Source organism: Taudactylus pleione, unplaced genomic scaffold, assembly GCF_031769625.1.
Source record: "Taudactylus pleione unplaced genomic scaffold, aTauple2 ptg000114l, whole genome shotgun sequence".
NCBI lineage: Eukaryota > Metazoa > Chordata > Amphibia > Anura > Myobatrachidae > Taudactylus > Taudactylus pleione.
In genome coordinates, this window is record NW_028284516.1 from 19,413,444 (window position 1) to 19,436,794 (window position 23,351).

General features: G+C 45.4%; 1 protein-coding gene across 5 annotated transcripts in view; it reads left to right on the top strand.

Annotated features, from left to right (window-relative positions):
• The first annotated feature begins 1,351 nt into the window (after window positions 1-1,351).
• Window positions 1,352-23,351, top strand: part of LOC148524991 (uncharacterized) — a 465,228-nt gene continuing 443,228 nt past the window's right edge. For all 5 annotated transcript variants that reach the window (XM_088471429.1, XM_088471430.1, XM_088471433.1 and 2 more), the window contains exons 1-3: window positions 1,352-1,435; window positions 4,518-4,594; window positions 8,069-8,248. In XM_088471429.1, the coding sequence (XP_088327555.1) occupies window positions 8,090-8,248 (159 nt within the window). In that variant the 5' untranslated portion in view covers window positions 1,352-1,435; window positions 4,518-4,594; window positions 8,069-8,089. The remainder of the gene's footprint in view (window positions 1,436-4,517; window positions 4,595-8,068; window positions 8,249-23,351) is intronic.

The following is a 23,351-nucleotide window of genomic DNA, read 5'->3' on the forward strand; positions in this document are numbered from 1 at the left end:
CTTATTCAACTGTCCAGCAGCCCCGCGCCGTCCACCATCGCGACCATCGATGGTCACGATGGTGATCCCAGCCTGCGACCTCCATCGCAGTGCTGGGATCACAAATGTAGCAGAGGGTGTCATACACCTCTGCAGCACGGTGTGCAGGGGGAGAGTGTTGTGCTGGGTAACCACTACTGCATTCCTCCCTTACACCGGGAATCCTACTGCTCTGTGCACCTGCAAGGTAAAAGTCATAACGTCATAAGGGTTAGGGAGGACTTAGGTTAGGCAACCCCCTGGGAGGGTTAGGCTAGGGTGAGGGAGGGTTAGGCACCCCCGGGGGGGATTTAGGGTTAGACACCCCTATGTAGGGTTAGGGGGCTAAGTTAGTTTACACTTATCTTAGGGACAACCGGGATTTCCAGCGCTGTCGGGCTTCCGCTGCCGGGAACTCTGATCTGTCAGGCTGTTGCTGCCGGGAATCGAACTGCCGGCCATGCGGCAGCCGGGATTCCGTACCGATTCCGGCTGGTGGGGGGGATGACACTTGGGATCTATAGGCACTGGGGGTGTGGGAGGTAACGTCACAATGAGGACACATGAACACGCTTGAGTACGAGACACTCACTTGGCTATTTGTTTCTTCACTAAAATATTTAAATGTTTTTAAACTATTCACCTAATTAAGTAGAAAATATATACATTTTTAAATAAAAAATGTCAGTTAAGTGGTTAAAGTAAGAACAATGACATATACTGTACATGCTGCACCCACTTACTTCACACGCTTGCCATCATATTTAAGTTTACTAGATACAGTCGTTAACTTTTTTGTTGTAATACTTATCTGCTCCTGAATTTACTACTGGTCTTTGGATTATTATTTTTGCAATCAAGCTAAGCTCAATGAATAAACTGACATTTTGCAAGACTTTTACATGAATTAACTAAATGACAAGTTCCATAAATAGTGCTAAGTTCACATACTCGATGATTTCCTTTGTCTTATGCCTGTTGCATGCCTTCACAGACAGATCTGCAGTCATCTGCAGCAGTACTTAATTATCATGCAGCGTGTGCATTTCATATACAGTATGTCCAGCTTTAAATCGCTGAACTGATCTCCACAAACCCTATAATAACCTTTGGGATGCAAATAACTTCTCACGGTCCCTCCCTCCTAACTGCTCTCATCAAATCTCCCAGACAAAGAGCAGACTAGTTGCATTGTATCTGTACCAAGCTCCCAACCGACACAACAGTACATGCAGCCAGTTACAGGTCTCCTTTCACTTTGTATAGAGGTGGGGGCAACGAGAGCTGTGCACTTATTGGAGGTTTGCACAATTCACTATGCAGAAGGGGGGTGTGCAGGGGGAGAGTGTTGTGCTGGGTAACCACTACTGCATTCCTCCCTTACACCGGGAATCCTACTGCTCTGTACACCTGCAAGGTAAAAGTCATAACGTCATACAATATATATATATATATATATATATATATATATATATATATATATATATATATATATAATATCATATGTATATCCTCTCCTCTGTAAACTCTACATTAGTTTCCAATAAAGCCTGGCTGTACATTTAGCAATGCATGAAGGAGATAGGCAACCTGTGGCTTTACAGCTCTTATGGAACTACAAGTCCCAGGATGTGTGCTCTGACTTCTACTTCTATAACAGCTGCCACAATGGCTGTTTAGTTAGAAAAAACGTTATAGGTATGTGAAGTCTGGGCTCCCCAGGATGTTCGATTGTAAATACATTGTAACTTCTCATCTTAATTCATAGCATCAGGACATTTCATTACTGGCAGATTTGGGGGTATATATCAAAGCTGGGAGAGAGATAAAATTGAAAAAAATAAATACCAACCAATCAGCTCCTATCATTTTTTAAACAGCCTGCAAAATGTAAATTGGAAGCTGATTGAGAAGTACTTTATCTCTCACAATTTAATCTCTCGCCCAGTTTTGATAAATATCTTTTGGGAAACAAGTTTAAATAATGTGATTTTTAACTGAGCTATCCTGATTTAGTAACCGAACTTGTGCTGTGGTGGCTCATTCTTAAAGCTGGCTGGGTACACAATATGCTAATTTCACCTAACAGCCCCCATACACTAGTGACGGATTGTCTCAACGCTGCGATCCTGAGATGCCAGGTTGGAGGATCAGTTAAATTATAAATGTTACATTTCTCTGATCCTCTGACGGATCGGCGTATCCGACCGGAGGATCCGCCAATCTGTCGGCTAGTGTGGGGGCCTTAAGATGTGATGAACTGACAATTTTTCCTTGCAAGGAAAACCACTAATCACGCATACTCCCTATACAATTATTTCTTCCAATCCTACTATTTATCTGTCCTAATGATTGGATGGAAAGATCATGCACTTGTACAAGCTGCACAGATATCTGTCGTCTGCGCGTACGTATTGTAAAATGTTTACAATACCATGACCGGATTTATCACATTTTACTAGCATCCTAGAAGATGCGATCTGAGTTATGTGGAGATTTTACATGCATACATATACCACAGGCTCTCAAACTCGGTCCTCAGGACCCCAAACAGTGCATGTTTTCCATGTCTCCTCACAGAATCATAAGTGAAATAATTAGCTCCACCTGTGGATCTTTTAAAATGTGTCAGTGAGTAATGAATACACCTGTGCACCTGCTGGGTGACCTGGAAAAAGTGAACTGTGTGGGGTCCTGAGAACCGAGTTTGAGAACCACTGGTATATACAGTACTCTGTCAGATCATAAAATTCTCAGCTGATTTGCCAGATAATTGTATAATAGTGTGTACCCAGCTTAACTTTTCTCTGGGATATAAATATTTTTTTAAGTAACATCACTAGTCTAGCAAATCAAATTTAGCCTGGTTGATTTATTTATTTTTTATAAATTAATTTATTTGGTCATCTAAAGGTGTGTACACACTAGACGATATTTTGCATGATTCGCCCTATTTGGACGCTTCGGAAGGACAAATGCTGTAAAATATTTCACGTAGGCTGATGCGTGTACCTGCGGGTCGTACATCGCTTCTTCAGATCTTGCCTACAGCAGGAAAGATCTGCCAATCTCGTACACGACGCACTGCAAATCGCACAATAGATTGTTGGACACTTTTTAGCACCATATTGTGTTCTGGAGTGCTGGGGAACTGCCGGGGAGAGTTCAATGGAAATCGCTCATGATATCGCATCGTGAGCACATCGTCTAGTGTGTACGCACCTTTAGAGTTATTGGATTTTTTTTTTTTAATATCAAGACCATTCTTAGCATTGCATTATACAGTGTGATTTCATTCACCCATACTTTTTGCGACATTGGAATTGCTGCCTATGGCGAGTGTCTAAATCAGTCAATTTTGGTCACCTCACAGCTCCTGAAATCACGGGGGAGGGACTTAAATGCAATCCAAAATACTTGAGATCAGGTTTTTAAATCTGAATTCCGAACTTGGCGAGAAGACCCGAGTCGGGACATTGGGCCTGATTCAGAGCCACTCGCTATTTGCGGTCGTTCGTTTTCTAAAAAGGGGTGGCTATTCAAATGAACCGTTCGCACTTTGCGGTCTGTTCACGCCTCTAAGTCTGAACGAGTGAGCAAAACATGCGAACGTAAATTTGAAAAATACGCCCCCTGGCCACTCGCACCATACGTCATGTCTGCTATTTATTAGATTAATCGAGTACATCGAACAGCGTCTGAACTGCTCGCTATTCTAGTGGTTGGTTTTTTCAACCACTATTTTGCGAGCAGTTCTAAGTTAAAAAAAACCAAGTGACGTGGTCAATGACGCTGCTGGATTAATTATGCACTCCCTTAAAACGCCCGTTTTGACCTTTAAGCACGCCTGCGATCGGATCTCCACTCCCCGTTTTCAAGCACCTTCCCCTGTTACCACCCACATACGCCTCATTCTGTCACTCAAAATAGCAGGCATTCGCTATTTTGCGAGCACATGAATTTCGGCCGCACTGACTGGTTCGCGCATGCGTATAACGATCCGTACGCGTGCGCAGTTGGGCAAACATCGCTCGGAGCGAACGAGCTGCCGCTTACGAGTGGCTCTGAATCAGGCCCATTGTTCTAGTCTGAATTCCAAAGTTCTGGTGTTTTTGGTTTTCAGCCAAACCAAACTGCTCATCTCTACTACAAAGTCATGTGACAACAAAGTTTGTTCACTTGTTGAAAGTTCTGTTCTGCAGCTTTGTCAGTTACGAGTTGCACAGACAATCATTTTGTAAGGAGTGATTCATACATCTTGCCTAAACTACAAATAAATCCATATGTAAGTGGGTGCGGTTTAGAGTATGGATGGATTTCTGGTGATGTCTATATTATAATTAGTGTTGGGGAAAAGGTTACATGTGTTAAAAAAAAAATAAACGATGATGCAGTGACAAATCTGTTGTATCAGATTTGTAGCTGCAACAAAGTTCTCTTTGTAGTCCTAATATTATGTTCTTTATTCTTATTTATTTTATTAACATTTATTTACTCAGCGCCAGCATACCCCACAGTGCTTTACAATTGGGAGCAAACACAATAACAAAACAAGCCCAGTTATTGACAAACAGAGGTAAGAACATTTGTACAGCAGTACCTCTACATCGACATATTCATTCATTTTTCTATGTTATTGTTACATTTGTCAGTTGCATCATAATTAACATAGTTGCATGATGTGATCTTGTCTCATAACAGCTGTATTCATAGTCAGTGTCAGTAAAGGCTTTGTGAGTAAATATGCCTTTAATTGGCGCATAGGCGTAGTTACAATGAGTGCAGAATGTGCGTTGTACATGGACCCCTGGAGGGTCCCAGCACCGCACACCCTGCACCCAGAGTTATACTTAAATTATGCCGGCAAGCTAATCCGTCCTCCACTGTGGCGCCATCTTCCCAGTGACACTTTCAAGACGATGGTTCTGCGTAGTGAAAGCAAATACTCTGGCCTTTGCTGACTTGTGTGCATGCACCATCATCCTGAATATCACTGGGAAGATGGTGCTGCGGAGAAGGAGCGATCCGCTTGTTGGCATAAGAATATGTGGGGCTGGGGCTGCTGTTTTGGAGGAGGGGTCCCCTTGGCCATTAATACGCCCCTGAATTGGCGCATGCTATATGATCATACTCATTTGTGGCCCCATGGCCATTAGCTGTGTATGTTCTACTCACATAAGGGGTGGGATGTACTCAGCCGTACATACCGGCAATTATTGGGTACATACTGGCGATAATATCGCCAGTATGTATGTAAAAAATCGCAAAGGACAGTTCTCCCGGTAAAATCTGCCCTTTGCGATAAAGGGACTTCCGAGTTTATGACCCAAAAAGTCCCTCTGGCATCATTCTGCGCAAGCGCAAAATGATGCGCGCGTCGCGGAGGGAGCTGGAAGTTATGCAATTGGATCCCTCACAGGGGGCGTCATGAAAAGAAGCCCATCGGGTCCAAACTCCAGAATGTATCGGATTCCTGAGTTTGGTATATATGAGAAATGTGTTATACCGCATTTTTTTTTACCTTAGTACATCCCGCCCAAGGGGAGATGTATCACACCTACTAAAGAGAAAAGTGGAAAAGTTACCAATCAGCTTCAAGCTATCGTTTATCTAGAACCTTTTATTAAATGAGAGAAGCTGATTGTTTTCTAGGTGCAACTTCTCTATTTTTACTCTTTAGAAAGTATGCTACATCTCCCCCATAGAATTGATTTCAGCTGGACAACGTTGATAATGAGTCTGATGATCATAAGTCCAAAACACAGCTGTCCATGATTTGTCAGTGTTCTCATAAACAGTTCAGCGATTAAAGAGCTAACGTGACATCATCTACATTTTCGGAACATTATCCAATCATCTTAAATGTGATAGTTCGCAGGCATCTCTCTTTAGTTGTAAGGCCGCAAACTTGCCAATATCTGCCGTGTGTGGCCAACATCACTGTAATTGTTGGTCTTTGATTACACAGTTATATATCTTTATTTACCATACAACTTGTTAAGTGAGAAGTCTTTATCTTCTTTAGTACATTGCTGTAAATTCACATGTTTTAGTATTTACCTTAAATAATACATTATAACCTCTGAGAGTTCCGTTACAATAATACAAATTTCCTGTGTCTTATTATCTTAGCTAAAACGATGTTATTTTATTCCTTTCATTCAGTAGCCTGTAAATTAGGCATTCTTCTTCAGCTGCTGTAATTACATTTTAAAGATAAACAGGGGCTTTTTAACATGCTGACATTTGTAATTTAGTGTACTGTTTAAACTTCAGGGAAAGAGGATGACTATTACTATGGTGTTTTAGTAATGAGCGGTTGGTCATATGCTGTGTTTTTTTTATTTTATTAGTAATTTTATAGGTGTAACAATTGCTTATGAAGGAATTACTGACGTATGATGACAGCAGTTACATGTAGAACATTAGCTTATCTGTCACAAAAAGTAAGCATTGATAGCCTTTATTGACACGGATAATGGAGCAAATACTATACTGAAATATAAAACAGGGTAATTTTAAAAAAAATCTTTTGTTTTATAGTTAAATAATCAATAAAACTGTTCCTTGATGTAACATCACTCAACAATAATTCTGCTTTAAGGTATCCTGGGATAAATGAGCTGGTTAAAGTAGTAAATACTTTCTGTAGATGTGTTTTGCCATTTTTCAGCTAATTACGCATTTTACCCTTGAACATCAAAATATGTTTGATACATGCACCTCTCTTCATAAAGAGGTGTTTCTGACAGGTTGGGTATGGGATCCCAACAGTCAGAATCCCGACGCCCATACATAAGTATTGTAGCACTAATCCTAACTGCTACCCTAACCCTCCCTCCCTCCCTGGTGCCTAAACCTAACCTCCCCTCTAGTGCCTAAACCTAACCTCCCCCTTCCTGCACCCTAAACCTAACCGTCCCTCCCCAATGCCTAAACCTAACCTCCCCCCTAGTGCCTAAACCTAACCTCCCCCTTCCCGCACCCTAAACCTAACCCTCCCTCCCTGGTGCTTAAACCTAACCTCCCCCCTAGTGCCTATACCTAACCTCCCCCCTAGTGCCTAAACCTAAACTCCCCCTTCCCGCACCCTAAATCTAACCCTCCCTCCCCGGTGCCTAAACCTAACCTCCCACCCTAGTGCCTAAATCTAACCTCACCCTTCCCGCACCCTAAACCTAACCCTCTCCCCTTAGTGTCTAACCCTAAACCCCCCCTAGTGCCTAACTGTAACCCCTAAACCTTACCCTCCCCTAATTCCCAAAACTTACCTTGAGGATGCCGGCGGTCGGGATTCTGGTGCCGGGAACGCAACGTGTCGGGATTTCGGTGCCGGTATTTCAACCGTCAGCATTCCACACTGTGCCAGCTCCTGTGTGTTTGAGACCAACCTGAGAGCCTTCCCCACGTGTTCTTAGAACACCTTCGGCGCTAGGCTTCCTGGTCACAGCCTGCTTGGCCCCTCATTTGTGACATCATGATGTCACATGTTGGAGAGGTGGGGTTATGCCCTGCTACGGCTCTGGTTTTGGGTACCCTAATGGTAAATAGTGTACCTGTACTAAATAATACGGTGATACTCTGTAAGCAGACATTTTCAGTGGATTGGCCCCAATAACTGCGGTAATAAATAGGCCTCAATACCTCCTTACGTAGAACAAACATACAGTTTTTGTAAAAATCAGCTTAGACCAGACAAAGTGAAGTAAATCAGTGCATTAGTAAACAGAAATGTGGAAAACAGCAACAAGACATGCTGACAAGATTAGGCAAGTGGTTCTTGTTTGTAATTAATCTGAAACAGAAGCTATGACCGCATATTGCAGTTACATTTTCGGCAAACACACAGACACCCATCCATTACAGTTGAACTATATTTGTCCATTCTCTGATTTACATTGCATGATTCCCATTTGCTGTAACTATTCGGATTTTGTCAGACACATGGCTTCGCTAGAATCTCAGTACCACAAACTAATTATGATGCTTTTTAAAAACATCTGTTTATAACATATTTCACTTCAATATATCTGACATCAATCTGTTACAGCTTAGCAGCAGTGACATTAAGATGAATGAGCTAAACTTGGAAGTTGGAATCCTGAAATCTGAATTGCATAAAAAGACCAGAGAAATGCAGGCGCTGGAAGCTCATGTACAACAGCAGAGAGTAAGTCTGGACAAGGCAAGTGATAAACTCAAGGACACAAAGAGGGCCGCTGCAAGCAAGGTAATCAGCATTGGCCCACTGTGCAGAATTATTTGTTGCAATGCTGTCTTATAATGTAAAATTGAGTCCCAGCATGAACCTGATCTCCTGGGGTACAATCAGCCAGAACACATTCCAAACATTTAGCAATTTAAGAAGTTAGGGCTCTAAAATGGACTGCATTAGCAATGGTTACAGGTTGTCCCCACTTAGCTTTGGCTCCATTGTGATCCAAGGTATTAATATAATATCGGCTGCATATGTTTTGTGGACTATTATTCAAGAAGAAATTTCAGTAAGTGAAGGTTGAAATGTGTCGGCATCGGAACCAAACTGCTCTGGCGTTTTGCTATGTGTGGGCATTATAGTAAAAAATTTTCTTTTTACAAATGAAGGGTCTGGTCTAGAGGTGGAAGCTGCTACATCCTCTCTTGTGTCAGTTGCCAGAGTTGCGGTGGTGATAATATGCAAATGCTAGTCTCTGCCTTCCCATGGTGTAGTAGCCTGCGTCTGAATGTGCAAGGACTAAGAAGCCTGCTTTCAGTGTAACACCACTGGTGATTCTTGACCATACTTGCCTACTCTCCTGGAACGACCAGGAGGCTCCAAAATATCGTGTGGTGCTCCTGGCTGGTCGCCTACCACTGGACCCCCTCGCACCATCCACAGCAGGAGAGCCAATGACGTAATTCACGCTGAGCTGCGTCATCATGGCCCCGCTTCTCGCTTCATAATGCTGGTAATCTCTGAACTGTGTAGTGAGGATGGAGCTACGATAACTCAACCGTGTGGTCACCTCCCACCGCTCCTCCCCTAATGCTGGGTAATGTCCTCGGCAACGCCCCCCCATGCTGTACCACAGCCCCTGCTATGCAGACCTGGCTGATCCTCCTGAAGGGGGCAGCCGGAATGTTCTTGACACGCCACCATCACATGCACCATCATCATTTGCTTCAGCCCCATGGCTGGTGTAGATTCTCCATCTAAACATGGCCTCTGTGGCTGCAGCGGTGCGTCTGAGAACGCAGCCGCTTTCACTGACACGCCCGCACACTCCCATAACACGCCCTTGAGATGGGAGGTTTTTTGCGTTCACTTCAGTCCAGGCCACCTCCCAGTCACCACCCAGGAAGCCCATCACTTTGCCTCATTTCTGACATTGTCTGCTCCGAATGCAACAGCGCCTTTGTGCGTACCTCTCTGTACCGCATGCGCAGGACCCATTCTGCGAGTGTGCAGTTACAGTATGGGTCCTGCTAACACGCACACTAGCCCTGGAATGCCTCTGCCTGATTGACAGGCAGAGGCAATTAAGGGACGAGGCGGGGGCGGCCGGCGTTGCTTGAAATGGGGCGTGTCCCCCTGTTTTCCACGAATGGCCTGCCCAGGGACTGCGTGGACATACTCAGTTTGCTGGGCTCACAAGCCGGCCAGCCTGAGTAAGCTGAGGCCGCGATGGTGACCTCCGTCGCAGTGCTGGGATGGCTAATGCAGCAGGGGATGTCCTACACCTCCTGCTGCATTTGCATGATTGCAAAGATCGCATTGCAAAGCTGCCAGCGTGCATACATCATATCTATAGCCAGCGTGCAGCTTTGCAATTGCGATCCTTGCTGAATCAGGCCCTTTGTCTGCTTAGACCATTGTAATTCTAAAGTGTTCAATTCATTTCCTGATGGCTGCGACATTTGAATTCTCTTAAAGCCTCTACATAGAAATTCGCAGCTACAATGCCATCAGCGCAATTCTCTTAATCAGGCCCGATGTGAATAGAAACAAAAGTAGTAACTAGCTCACTCTACTGGATCAGTTGTTCTACATACTGTATTTAGGGTTTGATTCAGAGATAGACGCTAATGAAAATAAGCTAATGCTTCCAAAGCTTACCTGAGCATAAGGACGTCCACTGCTACATTCTCATATCCTTCCAATGTTGTTCTCTCCTACGTAAACATTGGTAACATCGACGCACATCGGCCAGTCACGCAGCATGTAAGACAAGTCTGTCCAGCCGCAAACACTGCAGCTCTCCTGACAAGCTCTCATGCTGCAAAAACGATCACAATGGCTAATTTATGCACGCCCATGAAACTGGCTTTAAACGGTGAGACACGCCTATGTTTTCTTAAACACCCCTCCGTTACCTCCCCCAAATGCTGATAACCTGTCACTCACTTTGCGAGTGAATCCTCTGTGCGGCTGTAATCGCAAAACAATCGCAGTGTGCGCAGTGTGACTTACCCGCATGCGCAATAGCGAACAATCACTCTATCTGCGTAAATATCGCCATTACGTCCGTCTCTGAATCAGGCCCTTAGTCCCAAGTACAAATTACTTCACACACTATAGCAAAGTTGGTACAAGCCCAAACCCTTCAATTTATTGCTTACAGATTTATCGTTTCTCCTACGTAGCTCCGTAAAGGCCCATGGTGCAGCAGCCCTCCTGTCCCCATTACTTAAGTCCTGAATGAGATTCTGCCCATGCGCAGAAGCTCATTCTGATTGTGTGATACCTCAGAGCCATCCCAGCGCTAAACACTAGCCGTTGTTCTGTACTCCACCCCTGCAAACTGCGTCCGGCTGTTCCGCCATTGCCCGCTCACTGTTGCTGCTGACAGGCCCGATCGGAGCTGTCAGCAGAGCTCCGATCATGGATATTGCACAGCGGCAGTAGCAGCTGCCAGAGTTTCTGCCCAGCCAGTAGCAGGGGCTCCGGCCATGCCTGCACCAAACCTCCACCGGCCCTAGGCGGGCTTGGATGCCCCTAGGCATTCCAAATGTCCTAGGCATTTGCTTAGTTTGCCTATGTCTAGGGCCGGCTCTGGTGGCCTCCATCATCTGTAAATGGAAGAAGTTTGGAGCCACCAGGACTCTTCCTAGAGTTGGCCGGCCGTCTAAACTGAGTGATCGTGGGAGAAGGGCCCTATTCAGGGAGGTGACCAAGAACCCAATGGTCACTCTGTCTGAGCTACAGCACTCCTCTGTGGAGAGAGGAGAACCTTCCAGAACGCCAACCATCTCTGCAGCAATCCACCAATCAGGGCTGTATGGTAGAGTGGCCAGACGGAAGCCACTCCTTAGTAAAAAGCACATGGCAGCCCTCCTGGAGTTTGCCAAAATGCACCTGAAGAACTCTCAGACCATGAGAAACAAAATTCTCTGGTCTGATGAGACAAAGATTGAACTCTTTGGCGTCAATGCCAGTCGTTATGTTTGGAGGAAACCAGGCAGCGCTCATCACCAGGCCACTACCATCCCTACAGTAAAGCATGGTGGTGGCAGGATCATGCTGTGGTGATGTTTTTCAGCGGCAGAAACTGGGAGACTAGTCAGGATAGAGGGAAAGATGAATGCAGCAATCTACAGAGACATCCTGGATGAAAACCTGCTCCAGAGCGCTCATCACCTCAGATTGGGGCGACGGTTCATCTTTCAGCAGGACAACGACCCTAAGCACGCAGCCAAGATATCAAAGGAGTGGCTTCAGGACAACTCTGTGAATGTCCTTGTGTGGCACAGCCAGAGCCCAGACTTGAATCTGATTGAACATCTAAGGAGAGATCTTAAAATGGCTGTGCAACAACGCTTCCCATCCAACCTGATGGAGCTTGAGAGGTGCTGCAAAGAGGAATGGGCGAAACTGCCCAAAAATAGATGTGCCAAGCTTGTGGCATCATATTCAAAAATACTTGAGGCTGTAATTGCTGCCAAAGGTGCATCAACAAAGTATTGAGCAAAGGCCGTGAATACTTATGTATATGTGATTTTTTTTTTTTTAAATTAAATTTGCAAAAATCTTAAAAAAAACTTTTTACACGTTGTTATTATGGGGTATTGTGTGTAGAATTTTGAGGACAAAAATGAATTTATTCCATTTTGGAATAAGGCTGTAACATAACAAAATGTGGAAAAAGTGAAGCGCTGTGAATACTTTCCGGATGCACTGTATTGCTATTTGCTACAGGGAGAGCTGGACCTCTATTCATTGATAGTGAAGGAGTTCGTAAGCCATCCTAATGTTTTAAACTGGCCCGAAACTTCTCTGTTGTGCGAGATTTTAACCATTACACTGGAGAAGGGCAGTAAACTAGAAGCTACAGACAGAATAATAACCGTCCCGCAAATGGAAACAATCCTGTTGTCCCCATCTACAAAAATAATTTTGCTGTTTTCCCCCCCAGTATCGCTTGGTATGTTATGTGGGAACCGTCTTTCTTGACCAGGCGCAATCCCAAAAATAGTTTCCTGACCAGGTGCCCAAATAATCATTACAAGGAGTCAAGAGCCCATTGGGATCTCATAAGATTGGAACAACTGTTGAAGTGTAGAGAAATACGAGAACAAGTTAGGCAACATGACCCCATGCTACTGGTCTCCAATTCTGCAGCACAGACTTGCGCTGCCTTATGGAAATTAGGTTTTAAATCTTCTATTTTGAAGTCTGTTTATTGGATTGTAAAGCAAAAAATAAAAATAAGCTTTTCCTGTAATTTTAACTTTCTTTTTGTTTTTGGCTTTTTTCTTGCATCCTACTGACAGTGGTAGATTGAAATGTATATATAATTCCAAAAATGTAGACGGGCTCTAATTATCTAAACAACTTTAGTGGATTTTTGCAATTCACATTTTGCAAACACTGATCCATTTTTGGGGTTAGGTAAGTGATCCTTACGGACACAATGCCGGCGGTTGCAGTACAGACGCCAGAATCCCGACGGTTAAAATGCTGATGCCTGCAGGTAAGTAAACTAAACCTTCCCCTACACTAACCCACCTTTCTCGCAGAATAACCCTAACCTTCTGCTCTTGCAGCCTAACCCTCCCCCTAGTGCAGTGGTTGGGGAACAGGGGTAAATTACCCCACATGGGGTAAAAATGAAATTCCTGGGGGTAATGGACTGGCATGCCCGGCTGTGCTGCAGGGAGGCTCTAATCCGGACGCCAGTTGATATGTTATTACCAGCGGGCGCCTGGCTTCTTCCCTGCAGCACCGCGTTAGCCGGAGGCTGGAATTCCCTTCTGAACTCCAGCTTCCGCCTCTCTCCATGCGCACTATGGGAGAGACGTCATGACGTCTCTCCCATAGCTCCGAGGAGCAGCCGGGCGGACAGGACGGCAGCAGATGCAGGAGCGGGGATTAAGGTAAGTGGTTTTTTTTGGTACAAGCGGCACTACAGGGGCATTATATCACCCGCGCACGCAGGGGGGTTTCCGAGTACCTAGAAACCCCCCCTGCCCGTTGCTCCATCACCGCCAGCCCGGCGAGCAGCGGAACAGAATAACTTTTTTTTTTGTAAAGAAGACGACACTGCCTGGGCTGGCTGTAGGGGGAACTGCAGCGCGCAAGCTCCTCCCAGTCAGTTCCCATAGCAGCACCATGACCAGCAATGTGAGTGGATGAGAGCGCTTGCTGCCGGGACACCGTGTCCAGTACTGCCAGCGCTGACGAGTCCTGGAGCCTCATCACGTCGGTGGGGGTGCCGGGGGGGGGGATAGGCAGATCTCCGCTGTATGTATTTACGGGCGAGGGGGGGGGGAGGGCAGCAGGCGGTGGGGGAGGATGCCAGAGGACTACTGTATTTGTGGTGGGGAGGGAGGATAATGTTTAACAAATGTGGGTGGGGGTGCGGGGGGGGAAGGATAATGTTTAACAAATTAATAAATGTAGGCAGATCACTGCTGTACGTACTTGCGGGGGGGAGGGGGGGGGCGATGACAGAGGACTGCTGTATTTGTGAAAGGGGGGGATGCAAGAGGACTGCTGTATTTGTGAGGGGGGAGGATAATATTTAATAAATGATGCCACAGGACTGCTGTATTTGTGAATGGGGGGAGGGGGATAATATTTAATAAATGATGCCAGAGGACCGCCTTTGGGCTCTGCATGTGTGTTTTTTAGATGAGTGCTGGGGTGTGAGTATGTGTGTCTGTCAGTGCGTGTGTGTGTATGTGTGTGTGTCTGTCAGTTACGTTTAGTTCAAATGTTGAAATTGCACTGGTAATTTACATTTTCTACGTACATACTATTACACATTGTGCATAAGCAAGTTTTACGCCTTGTTATTTATATTATTTATTGTTATTTTTATTAGAACACTTGAAGTACACAAAGTGCATGTTGCAGGCTTATTCTTGTTAGACTTTTTTGTCATTGGTTCTGTAGCCATTTATGTGGAAACCCCCCTTTTAAAAAATCCTGCGTTTGCCACTGTTATGTGGGGGCACTATTACAGGGGCATCATATGGGGGCACTACTACAGGGGTATATATGGGGGCACTACTACAGGGGCATAACTATGAGGGCACTACTACAGGGGCATAACTATGGGGGCACTACTATATGATTTCCTTTCAAATCAAGGGGGTAACGTCGGCGTATCTAAATATATTTTGAGGTAAAAGGTAAAAAAATTCCCTGACCCCTGCCCTAGTGCCTAACCCCTAACTCTAAACCTAACCCTAACTTATTTTCTGGATCGCAGCCGCCGGGATTGTCGAGCCAAGATTCTGACTTTTATCGGGATTCCGGCATCAGTAAAGTGACCACCGGCATAGTGTGCGCCGGTTTCACAACTACATCCCCCATTTTTTTATTAATTTGATTTCTATTGAATAGACCCAATGGGCCGAATTTAATTCAGTGCGGTGTGGAATAGCAGCTGGAGGGAGCTCCCGTAGCTATTCAATTCAACTCGCTGTTAGCGTTGTCGGGAATGGGTTAAGTCTGAGAATGCCGGTTATCGCGACTTAACTTGGGTGTTAAGGTGCGGTAACCGGAATTCTCGGACTAAAGTGCCGGGCACGCGGTTTTTGGCGCTGCGCTAAGCCGGTAAACAGCTGCGCGCCCGGCACTTTTGTCGGATTTCTCCTCGCATCTCCAGGGGGGTGCAAGAAATCCTTTAGCCGCCCAAACAGCGCGGTGTATTGAATAGCTTCGGGGAGCTCCCTCCCGCGGCTGTTCTACATCACACTGAACTGAATTCGGCCCTTTGTCATCAACAAGACCCTTTTAGCTAGTCCCTTCACCCAAATTCTGCATGGCTGCACCCGAAAATGATCCACAGGAAATCGGTGAAAAGGAAGGGTACAGAGTGTACCTCTTTGCAGCAATGGCCCGTGATTTCTTCTCTTCACTCACATTTTTGAAGATGTAAAGAATATTTTCCTTTCAAAGTCATACAACCAATTTTCACTGCAGTGTTATTTCTTGGAATTAGGGAAGTTTAGTTTAATTTGCAAGACTACAGTACCTCTGAGTAATTTGGAGATGTGATACAAAACCTCTGTTGCATGTGATCTTTCCATGACCCCCCTCACCAAGAACTTTTTACTCACTGCCGCTGCTTGGGAAAGGGGGGGCGATGAGTTTCTTCAATTTACAACAAATTAGATCTGCTCTTTGCTATGTCTTTTGAGTAGATAGTTACCATAATTGCACTTAAATTGGTTTCAGAAAAACAGATGTTACCTTATAAAATGATTTTCATTTGTCGGACTATAATTTAAAAAAAAAAACCTTGATGTTCTTATTTTTCTTTGCTGATTCTCTGCTTCTGTGCAGATGGAGAATAAAATTGGTGGCATCACAACTCTAGGCTGCAATAACTAGATTAATATATATTTTTTTTATCTGGCATAGCAAGACCGCTCTGGTATGCATGGGAAGTTTCGGTCCATGTGAAGCAAACATAAGAAGGTGCTTGCATATTACACTGTACATCAAAGAGAATTATTATAAGTTTCTAAAGTAAAATCTTTTCTAGACTCCCCTGGGTGGTTAAAATGTATCTCTAGTCATAAATTCTTGTTTTTGAATAGGGAACAATGTATTTGAAGCAGCTATCATGGTGAATTTTCAGGTGTTTATTTTTTTTAACCCATGTCTGACCATTCTTAAGGTGGTAGAGGTCTCTCAATTCTGTTATCCTAGCCCACTGTGGTACCCGAGGGGTCTATGTACTAAGAGCCCCCACACATGGTGCGATTTGCAAACGATCCAAAATCTTTTTCGATTTCCCTTGAACTCCTGAACACCCCAGGACAAACGATATTGTGCTTACACATGGAGCGATTGTACAAACGATATAGATCAGTCGTTAACGACTGCAGGTTAACAATATATCGTTTGTAGCAAACAACCTCACGATGCATCTTCTGTCTCTCCGTCGGCTGTTACAAAATGGAGGAGGGGAGTGGCCAGGAAAAGTGACAACATATCACCCATCGCATCATTCATCATGCACACACATGAAATGATGTGTACCAAATCATGAAAGATAGGTCGAAATTTTCTGCAGGTTCAATTGATCAGCGACCACAATCAGCGACAGCGAGAGCACGCATCAAATCGTTTCTAAATTCGCACCGTGTGTGGGGGGCCTTGGTGAGAGATAAATGGATGGAGATAAAGGGCCTGATTCAGACCCGCACATGAGCGCATAACGCTCACAAGCGGGTCGATGGTCGACCAGTGCGCGGCATGCGCAATGCGCGTGCGGGAGCCCCGGAGCAGGTGAGAATTCACTCGTTCCGGGGCTCACTACAAAACGGGGCGGCTGTCGATGTTGATCGACAGCTCGCCCCGATTTGTAGGCGGGTAGGAAGGGTGGCTGAACAAACGGAGGCATTCCCGAAGGAACGCCTGCCGTTTGTGGGTGGCCCTACTGACTTCACTCGTGATGTCAGTAGTGGACTTACGACTCTATTAGAGCAGGAAGTCCACTTGGCATTGCGAGTTATGAGACCCTACCACAAAGGTCTCCTCTCAATGCCGATGGTCGTGATAATCGTGACCATCGCCAGGACGCTCGCACAACATGTGGGTAGTCACCCACAGCTGTGCGAGCGGCCTGGAGGCCAGAATTAAAAAAAAGGGGGATGCCCTGATTCAGAGCGAGCGCACGCACGCAAATAGCGTGCACCTCTGAATCAGGCCCAAAGTACCAAACAGTCACCTCTAACTGTCACTTTGCAGGTTGTGTTTGAAAAATGAGTTAGGAGCTGATTGATTGCTACTTTATGTCCATACATTTTATCTCTCTCCAAGGCTTAGTACATAGACCCCTGAGTTTTCTTGACCAACCGGGCAGTTGGAGATATAAGTCCAATCCTCCCCTGCTCAGCATAGTGTGTGCCAATTGAAGGGAGGGACGGCCATCCAGCACATCGGAGGCATCGATCTCGTCCCACAAGATGCTTGACAAGTGCTATGAAATGTAACCACACCCCCTATCATATCTTGGGAGGTATGATGGTAGTGAGGGGACATCTGTACTGTCTTTATTCCATGTGGGACTTTTTTGTATATTTGAATACTTGTTATACAGTACATCAGGCATCGTGTCCCTAAGAATGTTCTTTTTCGCTATTTGCAAAGTGCAGCCCTCTGCACATCAGGAAACACCAATGAGAATGCACCCCCTTTTTTAATAATTTTGCTCCCCATTTTTGCAATTCCTAAATGAGGCCTAATATGTCAGCAGGCCTTAGTTTGGGATCATGCGTAAGACACTGCAAAAATACATCTGAACCCCAAATATTAAAATACTTCTTATACTTCTATAATAATGTGTACAAATGAGGGATGTGCCTAACTGAGCCTCATTAACTGACTGTGTACTGTTTTGTATAAAAGCCAGGTGGGATTAAGCGCTGTCCATGCTAGACGGCAGCATTAACGTAAATGAAATGTGCTGAAGCATTGGGTCTCTTATTCATATATGTAAAGTGTGAGTTTGTTATTTTGATATTGATATTTTTTACAAACATCGTGCCTACAATATTGCCTTTCACTGGCTCCAGCAGACATGGGGTGGGATCTTTCCAAGTGGTTGTGCGTCCAGGGTTGCATGCACGGGTTGGGTACGGGATGCCGGTGGTCAGAATGCCGACAGCAGCATCCCAACAGTTAGAATACCGGCGCCCAAAGTTAAGTTGCCTAACCCTAACCCCTAACCCTCCCATTAACCTTAACCCACCTATCCGCAACCTAACCCTAACCCCCCCCTGCAACTTAACCCTAACCTTCCCCTCTTCGCAGCCTAACCCTCCCCCTCGCGGCCTGACCCTAACCCTCCCTCTACTGCCTAACCCTGCACCTAACCCTAATACTTAATGTCGGGATGCCAGCAGTCGGGATCCTGGCCCCGAGATTTTGACTGCTGCCAGGATTCCAGCGCAGGTATCCTGTGCGCCAGCATCGCAACCGCCGGGATGTCAACTACATCTCGTATGTTTTTTAGATCAAATAAATCTATGAAAACAAAAAAATGTTTTCTCTGCTTTTTAATTTTCAGTCAGATAAATTAATGATATAATTGCTGCAAACGATCGCTTGCCGCACACAAGGCTGCGCAATATTTCATAATGATTTTTTTTTTTTATCCGCTGGTTATTCAGAATTGTCAGAAAGCAAAGGATACTTCTTCTTTAACTTCTATTTCTTTCTTTTCATTAGAATGACTACGGAGATGTGTTCCCCTGCTTTACATGGCAGAATTGAGATCTAACCTAAGTAATCCATTTACTAATTAATGCAGCTATACAAGAATAAGCAACATTAATGGCCCCTGAGCACCAGAGCTGTAATCTACAGTAACACGTTCTTCTGGGATAGGTAGGGAATAAATACAAGATACAAGAATCTGTCTAGGAAACGGTTGGTACAATGGTGCATGTTTTAATCTAGGGAGATAGATATACAACCCTAGAACATCCTGCTTTCATTCTGGGAATTCAAATTGTTCTTTGTCATTTTAATTTATCTGCACCTCTTGAAATTTGTGACTTTATAGATTGCATTTTGAAAATACTGTTCTGGGTAAAACAATTCCATTGGGGAAACTCTCTATTCAGGCATGGAGGAGAGGAGAGAGCAAGGTTAGGAGTGTTTGTGGGTTGTGGCTGGAAGCAGTGCAAGTGTTTGTCATGTGGTTTGAAAGTTTGACATCGCCTCCCTAAACATGGGACGCCAACACATCTGCTTAGACAAGATTCCTTGAATCCACCACCTCAGACTAATATGTCTACTCACTGTGTGGTGGTTACAGGATAGGAGGTTCTAGTTCTCCACCTGTTCAGGCCATGAAATTTGAGATCCTCCCTCGCGGGATTGAAAATGGTGCCACCACGCCTATCTGATGCTGGGAGAAATTGGAATAGGAGGAGCTGGGCACAGCTAGTGCGTGACCTGCAGGTCTGCAGACGAGCGAGTCTACAGACAAATAAAAAGAGAAAGGGATAAGCTGCATAGCAGACCACTGACTAGAGAGGAGGGGATGTAGTTATTATCCCGGTTGTCGGGATGTCGGCACTCAGAATGCCGGTGCCGGGATCCCTTCACCAGTCAGAATCCCAACAGTAAGTATTGGGTTTAGGGGTTAGGCACTAGGGGGAGGGTTAGGGTTAGGCTGTGGGGGGGAGTAAGGGTTAGGCACTAGGGGGGGAAGGTTAGGTTTAGGCTGTGGGGAGGGTGGGTTAGGGGTAGAGGAAGGAGTCTATACTTAAATTGTTCTGTCAGGATTGTGACCCTCTCAGGATGCCGGCATCGGGATTCTGACCGCCGGGTTCCTGAGCGCCGGTATCCTGTGCCCAACCCGAGAGGAGACAAGAAATCACTTAGCACAACAGATGGGGGTCAGGTTCTTTGTATTCTGTAAGATAATATTGCACTGTAAAGATACTGAATAATGAAAACTTTTTTTTGTGTAATAATTATGAGTTTGTCATCCTTTGGTCATACAGCTATCACCACACAGTAGTCAGTGGGCTTGTCTTTCCGGGTATATATTGCTCCAGAAATATAATGGCCCATTAACTGAAGAAAATAAAATAAATAAGGGCTGCATTAAACCCTATAACAACCCCACAAGTACAGATATGTATCTCTTTTCAGCTACTTAGCATAGTGGAATGTAACTTATATAAATAGAAGCATACAGTGTTGATGGCAGATGAATTCCAATTGTCCAACTATTGTGCACATTTTGTATATTAATGGTTCTTTTAAATCCATCTGCTGGGAATATGTCCCAGATCTCTTTTATTCTCTAAGATATATTCTTGAATCTAACTCATTCTATAAAATACTTACCTCAAGAACCTTATGTACTTATACAGTATGGTCTATTGTAGTGTCCATCCCCTGCCTCATAGCTTCCATTATGGCTGTACACAGGGTCGGTGCTAGACTTCCAGGCACCCTATGAAAAACTTCTGCATGCGCCCCCGTCCTCCCTGTACTCATTTAACCCCTCAGGTGAAAATGACTTTGCACAGGTGGAGTGGCGGATAAGTTTTGTGTTAAAAAAAAAATAAAAAAATCTATATATATATATATATATATATATATATACATACTGTATATTATCCACCACTTCACCTGTGCAAAGTAATTTTATGTATATATATACATTGGGGCAAAAAAGTATTTGGACAGCCACCGATTGTGCAAGTTGTTGCACTTTAAAAGATGAGAGAGGTCTGTAATTTCCATCATAGGTACACTTTAACTGTGAGAGACAGAATCGGAACAAAAAATTCTGGAAATCACATTGTATGATTTTTAAACAATTTGTTTGTATATTCTTGCGGAAAATAAATATTTGGACAATCAAAAAGTTTAACTCAATACTTAAAGTAACCTCGTTTGGCAATTACAGAGGTCAAACGTTTCCTGTAGTTCTTGACCTGGTTTGCACACACTGCAGCAGGTATTTTGGCCTACTCTTCAATGCAGATCTTCTCTAGATGTGTCATGTTTTGGGGCTGTCGCCGGGCAACACGGACTTTCAACTCCCTCCACAGATTTTCCATTGGGTTGAGGTCTGGAGACTGGCTAGGCCAGTCCAGGACCTTGAAATGCTTCTTACAGAGCCACTCCTTAGTTGCCCGGGCGGTGGGTGGTGGGTTGATAGTGTGGTGTGGTGTAAATAAAGAATATCAAACATTGTCTTTAGAAGTAGAACTGCAAGTCCCAGCAAGCCTGCCCCGCATGCTGGTACTTGGAGAACCACAAGTACCAGCATGCAGGGCATTAAGGGCCCACTAGCCAATGAACTGCTCCCTCCATTGTAGTCAATGGTGGGAGCCGCAAGGTTATTAAAGTTTACCCTGCGATTCCCACCATTGACTACAATGGAGGGAGCCGTTCATTGGCTGAGAGTCAGGAGATGACCTCTCTCAGCCAATGAATGCTTAGCAGCCGGATTTCCATGGTGATACCCCGCCGCTAAGCTCTCATTCGGGAAGTACCGTTCTATAGAACGGTACTAAGTTCGTGGCTCGGGTTTTCATTTTTTTTTTTTTTGCCAAGTCCGGGGATGCCTACTTTGGAATGAAGAGGACAGAACCTCGCATAGGAGATGGTGAGTATGTTCTATTTTCACAGGTCCCCTATGGATACTTTACCGGACAAGTGGACCGATGCTACAGGGTTACATAGGTGAGTATGTGTACATGTGTGTGTGTGTGTGTATGTATGTATGTATGTATGTTTAATAAACTTTTCTACTTCAGGGTCCATAGGGTATCCACAGGATACCTTGGGGGTATAGGCGATGGCGGCAGACATCCAGTCACCACAGAGTTAAATTTTCAGCCTCCCAGGATGCACTGCGGTCCCTCTCCTATACCCCGCCCCCGAGCCTCAGGCCACTCAGTTTTCGTCGGTGCCTGGCCGGACCAGTCGCACCATACAGAGGGGGGGTCTTTTTAAGGCCCGTGAATATTTCTTCGCAGCTGTGGCTGCACAACTAGAGTGCTCCAGCAAAGGACAGTCAGTATTGACGTCCATGCTGTCACTCCTACACCCCGCCGGTACCAGAACGCCGGTACCGATCCGGGGATGCTGGTAGGTAGCTGGGGTCACAGCTAGCGGTGATCCCAGCTACCTGGACTGTGGCCGGATGCACGGGGAACAAGGTAAGCGGCGGGGTCCCGCGGTGGGCACCCGCCGGTAACACAGTCCTGTTTGGTCCCCAGGCAGGGGGCTCCCTGGGGACCGGCTGCGCGTGGGGCCAGGTACTGATCCTGCGCCTTCCACTAGACCACCAGGGACAGCGGGCCGCAGCATGTGCGGTACAGCGCGGCGTCCCAGGGGTTAATAGCAGGCCAGGGGAGAACACCTTCCCTGTCTCACAGCCGGCGTCTCCCCCGCTGCACAGTGCCATTCCACAGCGGTCTGAGCGGGCTGTGTCAGCGCTCCTCCCCCGGGCCCTGCCTTCTCTCTGCTCCTCGGTGGCCATTTTCTCACTTCCTATCCCTGTTCTTCTGCTACAGCCCTTGCTGTGCGGTGTTGCAGGGTGTTTATTACCTCACAGTAAACGTGGTTTTTCTGTGTGGGAGGTCACATACGCTCCTTTCACATTCCTCATGTCTGAAAGTGAACAGGGATATCCTTTTCCAGCTATAATGTACTGATATCATGTGCAGTTAGCGGAGGGATATGTAGACGCTGAGGGTTTGTGGAGGGCATGTTGTATTATATATCACGCCTCATTTCTGTCACTGTGCCTGCACAAAAAAGGGGACCGCCCTCGGCTGGCTAAGACGCTTACAGCCTTTGTGGGCAACGCCCCCTGCGTTTCCCCATAGGGGTTATCGCAGCCTGTGGTGGTCTCATCACATACAGGGGTCCCTGGACAGTTGAAGGTACCCCAGTGTATCCTGTTTTTCGCCCCCCCCCCCCCCAGGTCTCGCAGGAGCCTGTGTGGGTGAATTTATTGTCATAATGGTATAGCACCTGATGGACGTTTTACAGGGGGAGTCACCATTTCGGCCTTCTAAATGGCCTTTCGGGTCTCAGACGGGTAAAGGCATGACGTCTAATGATGGTGACATTATTGACTTTTTCAGACACGAGCCCCTTAGTGCAAAGGAGGCGTAGTCTGGGTCTAAAATCTATATACCTGGCCTTCTACGGGCAGTCCGTGCGGCTTTGGTTATTACATATCCCCCGTGGCTAAATCCAAATATGCCTTCTTTAAGGATAAGGGTGTTGCCACTGTAATTCCTCTATCTGGTCAGGTGGATCATTTAGAGGAGGCGTGGAAAATCTGGGTAAACGGTTCCAGCCTCAAAAATGGTTGACTTTTTGCATACCCCTTTTGTGGATAATTACATTT